Source organism: Eupeodes corollae, chromosome 2 (assembly GCF_945859685.1).
Source record: "Eupeodes corollae chromosome 2, idEupCoro1.1, whole genome shotgun sequence".
Classification (NCBI taxonomy): Eukaryota; Metazoa; Arthropoda; class Insecta; order Diptera; family Syrphidae; genus Eupeodes; species Eupeodes corollae.
In genome coordinates this window covers 79,495,317-79,509,393 of record NC_079148.1, presented here as the reverse complement: position 1 = coordinate 79,509,393, position 14,077 = coordinate 79,495,317, and the positions used below count along the sequence as shown (strand labels likewise).

Sequence of the window (14,077 nt, the reverse complement as noted above, 5' to 3'; positions counted from 1 at the left end):
AATAATAATAATAATAATAATAATAATAATAATAATAATAATAATAATAATAATAATAATAATAATAATAATAATAATAATAATAATAATAATAATAATAATAATAATAATAATAATAATAATAATAATAATAATAATAATAATAATAATAATAATAATAATAATAATAATAATAATAATAATAATAATAATAATAATAATAATAATAATAATAATAATAATAATAATAATAATAATAATAATAATAATAATAATAATAATAATAATAATAATAATAATAATAATAATAATAATAATAATAATAATAATAATAATAATAATAATAATAATAATAATAATAATAATAATAATAATAATAATAATAATAATAATAATAATAATAATAATAATAATAATAATAATAATAATAATAATAATAATAATAATAATAATAATAATAATAATAATAATAATAATAATAATAATAATAATAATAATAATAATAATAATAATAATAATAATAATAATAATAATAATAATAATAATAATAATAATAATAATAATAATAATAATAATAATAATAATAATAATAATAATAATAATAATAATAATAATAATAATAATAATAATAATAATAATAATAATAATAATAATAATAATAATAATAATAATAATAATAATAATAATTTTTTTTTTTTTTTTTTTTACTTTACTTGTGGAGGAATGCGTTACGCACCATAAGGAGGTATCCATACCTCCCCGTGTGCCGGGCTCACCAAGGAAAAAATACAAATTTTGAAAACCTTATAATGGCATACCGGCTAAACCTCCAAAAGTGTCTCGAAGATCCCCCCCTCGGGACTACGGGATTGCACTTCTTCAAGAGGGGGTCCTGTTGTACAGCCCATTCTGGGCTCACGTCTTTTAGCAGGATCTTTTCTTCTTCTGCTTACTTTGTTCCTAGGTTAGGAAGGGTTAGGTTAGGAAGGTTATGTAAGGATTAGGTTAAATTAGTTGGGTTTCGTTAGTTTAGATTAGTCTTTTATTAGGTGAAGTTAGGTTACGTTAGTTCAAGGTGGTTTGGTTAGATTTAGTTAGGTTAGTAGATTAATAGGTTAGGAAAGGTTAGGAACGCGGAACTGTTCTTCTTCTCTTTTCTTGTTTCTGAGGACCTGATGCGTGTATGTACTAATCAAGTTCCAGTTATGTTGGCTATTAAGCATCTTCTCGACTATGTTCTCTGGAGTGATGGTGCCAATGTTTCTCTCCAGTTCTTCTCTTTGTGCTGCCCATCTGCTGCAGATAAAGAAGGTATGTTGTGCATCATCTTCTTGGGAGTCCCCGTACTGGCAGGCTGGGCTACTCGTTTTACCGATCTTATGGAGAAATGCGTTGAAGTAACCGTGTCCGGTGAGTAACTGGGTGACGTAATAATTAACCTCGCCGTGTTTCCGATCCTTCCACTCTGCCACATTTCTGATCAGCCTCGCCGTCCATCGTCCTCTGTTTTCTGCGCACCAGCGCTCTTGCCACTTCTGTATGGTCAGCTGCTTAGCCTGCTCGGCTGCCGCTTCCACTCCCATTTCCGCCTTTTTGTCGTAGACGTACTTCCTTTCCATTGCTAGGAGATCGATAGGGGTCACTCCAGCGATTACAAGGACAGCTGGTTCTGATACCGTTCGATAAGAGCTTGCCACACGGAGAGCTCCGCGTCTTTGCACTGCCGCCATCTGTTTACGGTACTTCTCTTGCTTAAGTGCGTCCGCCCATATTTCGCTGCCATACAGAAGTATGGAATGGGTTGTCGCCATCAGTAGCCTTCGCTTACTGGCCGTTGGTCCCCCTACATTCGCCATCAGTCTGCTGAGTGAAGTGGTAGTTTTTGATGCTCTTTCCGATGCTGCCTTTATTTGTTGCCAGTAGGTTAGCTTTGTGTCGAGCCTCAATCCCAGGTACTTCACTGTCGGACTGCTTCTTATCACTTCGTTCCCGATTTGGAAGTCAATTTGTGTAGGAATCCTTTTCCTCGTCAGAAGAACTATCTCTGTTTTTTCCGTGGCTAGGCTGAGTCCATGCTCTTCCATCCATGAATTTGTTCGTCGCATGACCTGGTTTAGCTTTCTTTGTGCGCTATCGGTGTCTCGTGCCGTAATCACCGCGGCGATGTCGTCAGCATAGCCAACCAGGAAGGCATCATCAGGCATCTCCATGCGAAGGATATCATCATAGGAGATGTTCCAAAGGTCTGGTCCTAAAATTGATCCTTGCGCTGCACCAGATGTGATTTCTTTCCTTCGCGGACCTTCTGCGGTCTCGTAGATCAGCTCGCGGTCCCTGAGATAGTCCTTCGTCATCTGTAGAAGATAGGCAGGTACGTGGAATCTCCGTTCCAGTGCATGTAGGATATCACTCCACCTGGCCGAGTTGAAGGCATTTCGTACATCTAACGTTGCCAGCAAGACGATCTCCTTCGAGTAGTGGTTTCTTTGTTGGGCAATTTGGGTGGCGTGTACTACTTCTTGTATTGCTCCTATGGTAGAGCGGCCTCTCCGGAAACCGTACTGTCTCTCTGATAGATCGCCCGATGCTTGTACTGCAGCTAAAAGCCTCGGTTTTAAAAGCTTTTCCAAGAGTTTTCCTGCTGTGTCTAGCATGCACAGCGGTCTGTATGCCGATGGTGAATCTAGGTCTCCTTTGCCTTTGCTGATGAGCACCAGCCGTTGTTTCTTCCATCTCTTCGGGAAGACGCCTTCTATAAGAAAGTTGTTGAACATGTTCAGAAGTAATTGTGGACATGCTTTGGCAGTCACCTTCAGGACTTCTGCGGGGATTCCATCGGGGCCAGGAGCTCTTCGTTTTTGCAATGACTGCACAGCTATGCTCAACTCCTCCTCGCTAAAAAGTGGGATATCCTGTCTTTGGACCGGTGTGTTGTCAGGTGGTCTGACAGGATGAGTTGGGAATAGTGTTCCAACAATGAGCTCCATTTTTTCTTCGCTTAGGACTGGGGGTGTCATCTGAGCTCCTAGTTTACGCGTAACAATCTTGTAGCCTAGTCCCCAGGGGTCAGTATTGACATCACGGCGGAGATCCTCCCATTTCTCTCTCTTGCTCGAATTGATGGCCCTCTTGAGCTCGGATCTCTTGGTTCTGAACTCCGCTATGGCGCCCTCCATAGTTTCAGCGTTTCTCCTCCTCCCCCTGGTGACTATGCGTCGAAGTTGTAAACATCTCCGGCGTAATGCAGCTATCTCCTCTGTCCACCAGTACACTGGATTTCTGTTTCTGTTGACACCTCTTGTTGTTCGGGGCATTGAGGAGTCGCAGGCGAGCCGAATTAGTTGCATCGTAGCTTCAGCCTTGGTTTCAGCAGGTCCTTCTACTTGCAGTACAGCGTCTGCCCCTTCCTCGATCACTCCCGTGAAAACATCCGCGTTTAGTCTGTTTAGGTTCCACCTTGGAGCCCGTGGTTGGTGGCGTAGGTTTGGGACTCGTTGGTTTTCCTCCAGGTCGAAAACGATGTACTGGTGGTCGCTACCTGTATAGTCCTCGATTACTCTCCAGTTCTTAATTTTTGCGAATGCGGTGCCCGTCGCAAAGGTAACATCTGGAATAGTGCCTCTGTGTCCTGGTCTCCTGAAGGTGGGGGTGTTTCCTACGTTAGCTACGTATAGTCCACGTCTAGCGGCCATCTCGAGTATTTGCCTTCCTCGAGAGTCTGTAGTTGGCATTCCCCACTCTTGACCTCTGGCGTTGAAATCACCTGCGACTAGAACATCTCCACGAGTCTCGTTCAGAAAATCCTCCAAATCCTCCAGTTTTTTGCGAAATTCTTCGATCCTGTCGTTTGGGCTAAAATATATGCTTACTATTGTAAGTTTTCCAGTTTTGACCCAGACAAAGCCTCTTTCTGCACCTTTTCCATCAATTTGGAATTTTGTTGTGTCTGTGATCCAAATGGCAGCAGTGTTAAGCAGATCTGAAAAATAATTTTGCCCGTCCTTATCGCGATATTGTTCGCTTACGATAACAATGTTAGCTCGAAGTTCCGAGATAAGTTTTGTCAGAAGGCTGTCTGCCGTTAGACTTCTGTGTACATTCGCCTGGAGGATTAAAGTCATTTTGAGGAGGCCTTTTTCGCCTCTTCAAGTGCTTTCCTAAACACTTTACAGCTTCCGGTGCCAGGTACATGGTTTATGGATGATGGTGTTTCTAATTCCACACAGAGGCAACACTTAGGCTGGTTTTTACAGTCCTTCTTTTTATGACCCTTTTCCCCGCATTGGATGCATAGTCCTTGCCCCTTTCTGTCCGGGTTTGGACAGGACGACTGTTTGTGTCCATATCCGAAACATTTGAAGCAGCGTAGGATTTCGGTTCTCTGTCTGATTCGGCAGTGTGTCCAGCCAATTTTAATTGTGTTGGCCTTCAGCATTTCTTCTGCAGCTTGAGCGTTCACCCTTATAATGGCCATCTTCAGGGATCTGTTGTTTTTACTAGTGATCCCTATTTCCAACTCTGTTATGAGGTCGGTAAATTTTTTGCGAATTGCTTCCTGGACCTCTTCTATCGTGGTTAGTTCGTCAAGGTCCTTAATTTCGAGTGAAATCATATGTTGGAGATTTTTGACGATGGCTTTTTCTCCCAGAATTTCCTTTAGGCAGTTTCCAAAGGCTGTCTTGTTTTTTGTTTTCGCCCCGAGCTCTACCAAGACCTCTCCCTTTTTGGTTTCGCGAATCTTTTTGACAACTGTTTCTGTCGCGTCTGGATTTGCCTTATTCCGGATTTCTCTCAAAATGCCGGAGTAGGTTTCCTCGCCCATCGGCTTGATGAGAATAGCTCCCATGTTTTGTATCCGTATAGGCTTTTTCTTTCTCTTCTTCTTCTGTTTTCCGCTTGTTTTGGTGATTGGGTTACCTTTATTCCTGTTCGTCTTATCAGGTAACGTTCCCTTGGCGGCTTCTGTGTCCTTTTCTCGGAGGGTTGCTATATTCTTTTTCGTGTTAGCATTTAGACTTCCCTTGGCAGCGTCTGTGACCTTTCCTCTGATGGTTGCTTGAGCGTAGGTCTCTACCCCGGAGATGGCTTCGTCGGTTAGTGTGTTAACTTGCCTATCCTCCGTCTCTGCGACTTGTGAGATCTTTCTCGTTTTCTTTTCGGAATCCTTTTGGAGTGGACTCGTTGGAGGTCTTTTGGTGGTTCCCGATTCTGAAACGTTTTTAGGGACTTTCTTTTGACCGGCTTCCACTCTCTGCTGTGGGGGTTCTTGGCTCGTGGTGGACGATTTTGAGCAGCAAACATCGGTCTTGTCCTTTTCCCCTTTTGACCATTTTATTTTGTCAAGAGACTCCTCCAATAACACTATGCCATCTTTAATATCTATGCTGATATTTTTTTGTCTCAGACACGCCGCCTTCATTTTCTTTATCGTATTAAGGCATTTCTGCATCTCCATGAGAAAAACGTCGTTAGATTTTCCCTCGTCCGTTTCTTTGGAGGCAGAAGCATTAATTACTCCCGTCGGCAGCGCACCACTGTTGGCTTCCTCTTCTGCTTTTTCCGCTTCAGCTCGAGAAATCGGGAAAATCCCTCGTCTTGCTGACTTCGGCCCTTCAGGCAGTTTAGGACCTGTAGGAGTACCATTCTTCGGAGGGGGAGTCCGAAGTATTTTTGATGCTCTTTTAAAAGGGTCACCACTGTTCTTGCTTGTAGCATTTTGATCCGTAGGAGCCAAGCTTTCCACTCCCATCGAATCAGTTCTCATTGTTTTTGTTTTTGTGCGGTCGCTGTATATCGACGTCTCGGGGCCCGCGTACTCACCCCCGACAGACGCCGGTACTGGGGATCCGACTCCCTGCACCGTAAAATTGTTCTCCTTATCTTCCCTTTCCATATTTGGTTTCTTGTTCTGTGTTCCTTCACATAGTAGTTTTTGTTGGTCCGCGTGAGGTATTTTATTTCCCCCATACCCTGCATTTCAAGGAAATGCTGAGCGTTCCACTATCCGCCACCTGTGGACGCGTCCTCTAGGGGAAAAACTACAAAACCCCCGAGGAAATAATAATAATAATAATAATAATAATAATAATAATAATAATAATAATAATAATAATAATAATAATAATAATAATAATAATAATAATAATAATAATAATAATAATAATAATAATAATAATAATAATAATAATAATAATAATAATAATAATAATAATAATAATAATAATAATAATAATAATAATAATAATAATAATAATAATAATAATAATAATAATAATAATAATAATAATAATAATAATAATAATAATAATAATAATAATAATAATAATAATAATAATAATAATAATAATAATAATAATAATAATAATAATAATAATAATAATAATAATAATAATAATAATAATAATAATAATAATAATAATAATAATAATAATAATAATAATAATAATAATAATAATAATAATAATAATAATAATAATAAAATTAATAATATTTTTTTTTTATTACTTTACTTGTGGGGGAATGCGTTACGCAACATCATCTTCTTGGGAGTCCCCGTACTGGCAGGCTGGGCTATTCGTTTTACCGATCTTGTGGAGAAATGCGTTGAAGTAACCGTGTCCGGTGATTAACTGGGTGACGTAATAATTAACCTCGCCGTGTTCCCGATCCTTCCACTCAGCCACATTTCTGATCAGCCTCGCCGTCCATCGTCCTCTGTTTTCTGCGCACCAGCGCTCTTGCCACATCTGTACGGTCAGCTGCTTAGCATCCTCGGCTGCCGCTTTCACCCCCATTTCCGCCTTTTTGTCGTAGACGTACTTCTTTTCTGTCGCTAGGAGATCGACAGCGGTCACTCCAGCGATTACAAGGACAGCTGGTTCCGATACCGTTCGATAAGAGCTTGCCACACGGAGAGCTCCGCGTCTTTGCACTGTCGCCATCTGTTTACGGTACTTCTCTTGCTTAAGTGCGTCCGCCTTTATTTCGCTGCCATACAGAAGGATGGAATGGGTTGTCGCCATCAGTAGCCTTCGCTTACTGGCCGTTCGTTGGTCCTCCTACATTCGCCATCAGTCTGCTGAGTGATGTAGTAGCTTTTGATGCTCTTTCCGATGCTGTCTTTATTTGTTGCCAGTAGGTTAGCTTTGTGTCAAGCCTCAATCCTAGGTACTTCACTGTCGCGCTGCTTCTTATCACTTCGGCCCCGATTTGGAAGTCAATTTGTGTCGGAATCCTCTTCCTCGTCAGAAGAACTATCTCTGTTTTTTTTCGTGGCTAGGCTGAGTCCATGCTCTTCCATCCATGAATTTGTTCGTCACATGACCTGGTTTAGCTTTCTTTGTGCGCTATCGGTGTTTTGTGCCGTAATCATAGCGGCGATGTCTTCAGCATAGCCAACCAAGAAGGCATCGTCAGGCATCTCCATGCGAAGGATATCATCATAGGAGATGTGCCACAGGTCTGGTCCTAAGATTGATCCTTGCGCTGCACCAGATGTGAATTCCTTCCTTCACGGACCGAGTTGAAGGCATTTCGTACATCTAACGTTGCTAGCAAGACGATCTCTTTCGAGTAGTGGTTTCTTTGTTGGGCAATTTGGGTGGCGTGCACTACTTCTTGTATTGCTCCTATAGTAGAGCGGCCTCTCCGGAAACCGTACTGTCTCTCTGATAGATCGCCCGATGCTTGTACTGCAGCTAAAAGCCTTGGTTTCAAAAGCTTTTCCAAGAGTTTTCCTGCTGTGTCTAGCATGCACAGCGGTCTGTATGAAGATGGGGAATCTGGGTCTCCTTTGCCTTTGCTGATGAGCATCAGCCGTTGTTTCTTCCAGCTCTTCGGGAAGACGCCTTCTATGAGGAAGTTGTTGAACATGTTCAGAAGTAGTTGGGGACATGCTTTGGCGGACTTCTGCGGGGATTCCATCGGGGCCAGGAGCTCTTCGTTTTTGCAAAGACTGCACAGCTATGCTCAACTCCTCGCTAAAAAGTGGGATATCCTGTCTTTGGACCGGTGTGTTGTCAGGTGGTTTGACAGGATGAGTTGGGAATAGTGTTCCAACAATGAGCTCCATTTTGTCTTCGCTTAGGACTGGAGGTGTCATCTGAGCTCCTAGTTTAATCGTAACAATCTTGTAGCCTAGTCCCCAGGGGTCGCTATTGACATCACGGCGGATATCCTCCCATTTCTCTCTCTTGCTCGAATTGATGGCCCTCTTGAGCTCGGACCTCTTTGTTCTGAAATCCACTATGGCGCCGTCCATAGTTTCAGCGTTTCTCCTCCTCCCCTGCGTCGAAGTTGTAAACATCTCCGGCGTAACGCAGCTATCTCCTCTGTCCACCAGTACACTGGATTTCTGTTTCTGTTGTTGTTCGGTGCATTGAGGACTCGCAGGTGAGCCGAATTAGTTGCATTGTAGCTTCAGCCTTGGTTTCAGCAGGTCCTTCTACTTGCAGTACAGCATCTGCCCATTCCTCGATCACTCCCGTTAAAACATCCGCGTTAAGTCTGTTTAGGTTCCACCTTGGAGCCCGTGGTTGGTGACGTTGGTTTTCCTCCAGGTCGAAAACGATATACTGGTGGTCGCTACCCGTATAGTCCTCGATTACTCTCCAGTTCTTAATTTTTGCGAATGCGGTGCCCATCGCAAAAGTAACATCTGGAATAGTGCCTCTGTGTCCTGGTCTCCTGAAGGTGGGGGTGTTTCCTACGTTAGCTACGTATAGTCCACGTCTAGCGGCCATCTCGAGTATTCGCCTTCCTCGAGAGTCTGTAGTTGGCATTTCATTTTTGTCTCGAAGAGTTTCCATGAAAATGTGTCACCTATTGCTATGGTATTATTGTATTTACAGATAGCGAAGAAATGTATTTCTTCTGTTCTTGTTGTGTGATCTGCTCCGGTGTCCTCTTTTGTATTTAACTTTTCTTTCCAAGAAGCAAAAAGGAAATGAAAATGAGGTTATGTTACAACTACGAAATGCAAACCAATATAATTTTCGGAATTTTAATTTAAATCCGTGAAATAAATAATTGATGATACTGCAAGTTGTTTTAAAAAGTAACTTTTGATAAATTTACAATTAAAGAATTTAATTTTTAATTGAAAAAAAAACATGTAAGAAAGGAGGAGATACATTTTGACATCTGTTGCCTTCGAGCCAGTTGTCAACCCATCAAACAAGATATTACACGTAGGTATTAAGCTAAAATGTTTTTAAGGAGAAAAGACTCAATTTGACCAAAATGATCTGAAATAGTATTAGTTGATATTAAAGTCGTAGGTAGTCTTAGTAAAGGTGATAATATCTTTCTGTTAACATATAACAGAAATGGTTTCTCTCAAAATCACATTACTAAACAACAAATTGTAAACAAAATTCGCAGCGCTCCTAAGCTTTTCAGTGCAATTTTGGCAACGACCTCTGCTGGGAAAATGCGGCCACGTAGACGTCTGTCATGTACATATTCGAAATCAGGAAGTCGAGGGATTCCGGGTGAGATCAATTTCAAGCGTTTTTCCAAAAGTCAAAGAACGCAAAAAAAAACGTTTTCGGTAAACTCTGCAGGACATCTACACTTCTGTCGAAAGCATATTTGAGATCAGCGAGTCGTAGGCGTCATGATCCAATGCATTTGATGCACTTTTTCTCAGAAAAGCGGCCAGCACGTGCCAACAGACAAACGTTTCTGTTATCACCTTTACTAAAACTACCTACAAATTTATGTTGTTGCACATATCGTCAATATTTAAGTTACAAAATAAGTGATCCCAATCGATCGTACATAATAAGTTAAAAAGGTTTTTAAAATTACACCTACTAAAGTTGAATTCTAGTTTGTTGTTTTTAAATAGCATAAGAGGTGAAGCCATGATTAAATTAAGCGCTATGTCTAATGCAGGATAATGGCGATCTTCGTCCACAATTTTGTCAGCAGAAGAAATTACAGCTGCTTCAGAACGTAAAGTTTCGGAGAAAAATACCAGATCGAAAGTTTTTCCAAAACGGGTTTTCACACCGTTGAGTTGACTTAAGCCACATGAAGACATACCATCTGTTAATAAAAGCTCATTTGAAGACGACGCGTTTATTGGAACGTAGAAGTTATCGTCGTCAATTTGAATCAAATTGAGATTGGGTACATTAAAATCACCAACAACCAGTACTTCGTCTTTAGGTTCTAAAAGGATATAAATACTTTTAATACAGTTGTTTAGTTTTTCGTAAACCTCGTTCTTGGAGCTTGGAGGATATACATACATATATGCTAATACAATAAATAAATGTCCTGTTGCACCCGACGCCGGTTTGCTCTCCGAGACTAGATTAGCTTCAAGGCATCGACCATTTTAGTTAGCTCATCCTTCCATTGTCGTAAAGTCATTCTTTCCGGTTTAAACACCTTTGAAGTGACTTGCGTGAGAGCATTCTTCTTGTGTCCCTTTACAATAGATGTAACGCTTTCCAAACGGACGTTAAACATGACCTTAATCTGCTCAACGCATTCTGCCAAAACCATTCTAAATTTATAATCGGCTGCGATTTCCATGCCCGCCACCAATTATGGCTCGATTCCCTAAACAACAATCAAAAAACAGCTATTTCAGAGTGGCTCATCTTTAACTTCCACACTCACTCCTTTGAGATAATATCTCAACCTGTGAGTTTTCAACCATAAAAGTGCTTGAAATAAAAAACTCGGTGCTTTGTTAAACTTAGGTACAATATATTTAATGATCTGAAAAATGAACTTATACATTTTGGGATAACCTCTTCGACGGAAGGCAGACATCAAAAAGAAAGTTAACCATGAGGTAAGAAATATACAAGAATGCACAAGAAAGCAAAACATAGATAATTATTTTAAGATAGGAAATGTCAAACTTTTATATGCAACCAAGTGTTGCCATTGTGCAATCTAGTTGCTGATGCTACAGCTTCCCTCGCACCTTATTTAAGAATAATAAGAAACCTTTTTGAAACGTAAACGGTCAGATCTTCTGGGGGTTTACTTGTTGATTGTTAGATGCTGATAGAGAAGTTAAATCCACAGGACTTGCAGCAGTAGGACTCTCCCAAATTATTGAGTTATTTGAAGGATTTGTTGGTGGTAAATTTACATGATTATTTTCTGTGATTGAATTTTTAGGGTGATTTTTGAGTAATAAATTACCATCAACTGCGCTTTCATGCATGTCTTGTGATGCCTTCTGAATCTCTCGAGTACGAAGTTGGTTTTGCTGTCTTCTGTAATTGGCATTATCTTTCTGCACGATGTACATCTTACGACCAAGTTTTTTTGAGATTACACCAGGTACCCACTTCGGTTTGTTAATGTATTGACGAAAAAAACCGGTTGTTCCAGCAAGAATTTAGTGTCATTCTCGGGTGATTTTGTAGTAATGGGTCTCTCGGGGACCATTGCAGCTAAAACTGTTCGATTCATTCGACCATGCAATTTTTCAGCTGGAGAGATTCCTGTATTGTCTGGTGTCGAGCGATATGTCGCCAAGAAAATTGCCGAAGCGTCCTCATATTGAGATGAAGCCTCCAAGATCTTAGACAATAATGTCTTGAAAGTGCGTACCATACGCTCTGTGGCTCCATTAGATTCATATTTGAAGGGTGCTGACGTTAAGTGTTGAATCGAATTTTTCTTACAAAATTTCACAAACTCTTTGGACGTAAATTGCGGTCCTTTATCGCAAACTAAGGCCTTTGGTAAACCCTCCAAGGCAAAAATTGTAACGTAGTTGATGTCATCTTGATTACAAAAGGAAATTTAGAGTTGGAGTCGACCACTATAAGCCACATGCTTTTCTTAAATGGCCCCGCAAAATCCACCAGGCCACCAGCAATATCGCCTCGAAATCTTCTTCATCCTAGTCATGCCCCAATGTCCATGGTGAATTTTCTGCAATACTCTTGGTTTAAAGCTTTTGGAATAACCACTCTACAAAAATTCTCGCTCTGAAAAAGAAGAACATTAGTACACACACACAAGCAGAACTTTCTACGAAAAAACGGGAGTATCTCGGTCTCAGAAGGCGGTATAAAATTTGGCCAGCCATGCTGAACATAAGACATGACCTTTTTAATTAGTTCATCATGAATTGACGCAGCAGCGATGTCTGCTACATTAACGGGGAAATTTTCCAGCACTTTGTCTATTAGATAAACTCTATCTTCTTCTGAATCGTCGAAATCCTCGTCTGGTCCCATGGGTAGACGGAACAAACAATCTGCATTTCCATGCGATTTCGTAGGCCTATAGCGTATCGTGTATGTGTAACTCATAAGGATGATAGCATATCTTTGCAAACGATGGATGGTCATGACAGGTAATTTTTTATTCGGGCTGAAAATATTGACCAAAGGTTGATGATCTGTAATTAATTCGAACTGTCGGCCATATAGATATTGGTGAAATTTGTTTACACCGAATATAATTGAAAGTTGCTCTTTTTCTATCTGGCTGTACCCTTTCTGAGTTTCTGTCAGTGTTTTTGAAGCAAACGCTATCGGCCTCTCAGTTCCATGAGGGTAATGATGGGAGATCACAGCTCCAATGCCATGCGATGATGTGTCTGTAGCTAAAGAAATAGGCAAATCATTTTGAAAATGAACCAAACTCAAAATTTTCATGATTTTCTCCTTAAAATTATCGAACGATTTTTGTTGCTGTTGACCCCAAAAGAAAGGTACTTCTTTGGATCTAAGCTTGTTTATCGGTGCCGCTAACTGTGCAAAATCAGGTATGAATTGATTGTATAAATTTAGCTTACCCAGAAAAGCTTCCAGCTCCTTAAGATTTTGTGGTTTTGGTAGGTTAGTTATGGCCTTTCAAAGTCGAGATCAGCTGTCAGTTGCTCCATGTAGCTTTGGAAAATACCAGTCGAGCTTGCGGTCCCAAAAGGAAGTCGCTGACATTCAAACAACCCTAGGCGCGTATTGATGACACACAGGCGCTTGGATGCATCGTCCAGTGGAATTTGGAGGTATGCATCAGAGAGATCCACTTTCGAGAAGAAACGACTGCCTTGAAGACGACAAAATAATTCTTGAATTCGTGGAACTGGGTGTCTGTCTATTTCCAACTGAGGATTAATGGTGACCTTGAAATCACCACAAAGTTGAAGATCTCCATTCTGCTTCTTGACAACTACGATGGGGGCTGCCCACTGATTAGTTTCAACGGCTTTCAAAACACCCATACTAACTAACCTCTCAATTTCCTGTTTGACAGCGGCCTGCTGCGCAAAAGGAACTGACCGGTATTCAAAATATCGGGGATGACTGTCAGGTTTCAACGTACGGTGAGCCACAAAATGTTTGCTACAGCCAAGTTCGGATGTTTTTTTTTTTTTTTTTTTTTTTTTTTTTTATATCCGATGGAAATCTTCAAAAGACACTCGGTAAGAATCGGTACCGAGTAGTGTGGGACTCTTACCGCACTAAAACCACCGGTGAATCAGGACCAATCTATGAAAGATCGACAAATGATTTTTATTTCTTAATTTTTAAAATCGCATTGGGGGAAGTTTAAGGTTATAACACTTTCCCGTAGCTTTTAGCCCATCAGCTCATGAGGCTTGGTTCTTCTTAATCTCCGAACATTGTCTCGTACATTTAATACGGTCTCCATTTCAGAGTTAGTATGACTTTGCAGCCGCTTATTGTGTGATACAGCGTGTTTCTTAACCACTTCTGTAACCATTTCAATTTGAAGGTCACGATGTAGATCGCTATTTTTTATATACCAAGGGGCATTTATTATTCCACGAAGGACCTTGCTTTGGAATTTTTGGATGGGTTCAGCATTTGTTTTCTTTGTACAGCCCCATAGTTGGATGCCATATGTCCAAACGGGTTTCAATACTTGCTTATATAACATTAGTTTGTTCTGGATAGATAGGTCAGAGTTCTTTCCTATTAACCAGTACATTTTTCTGTACTTCAAGTTTAGTTCTTCTCTTTTCTTTTTGATGTGTTCTTTCCATTTAAGCTTTGCATTCAAAGTCATTCCAAGGTATTTGGCGGTATTGGAGTAAGGTACTTCTGTACTGTTTATAAAAATTGGAACATTGTTTATGTTTTTGTTT

General features: G+C 40.3%; 1 protein-coding gene across 1 annotated transcript; it reads left to right on the top strand.

The window, feature by feature from the left end:
- Nucleotides 1-177: 177 nt before the first annotated feature.
- On the top strand, nucleotides 178-495 carry LOC129947784 (glycosyltransferase-like protein gnt13; the record flags this gene model as incomplete). Its single annotated transcript, XM_056058484.1, has 1 exon — nucleotides 178-495. A coding segment is annotated over one exon (318 nt), but the record flags the coding sequence as incomplete, so codon positions are not given.
- Between the last annotated feature and the right edge of the window lie 13,582 nt (nucleotides 496-14,077).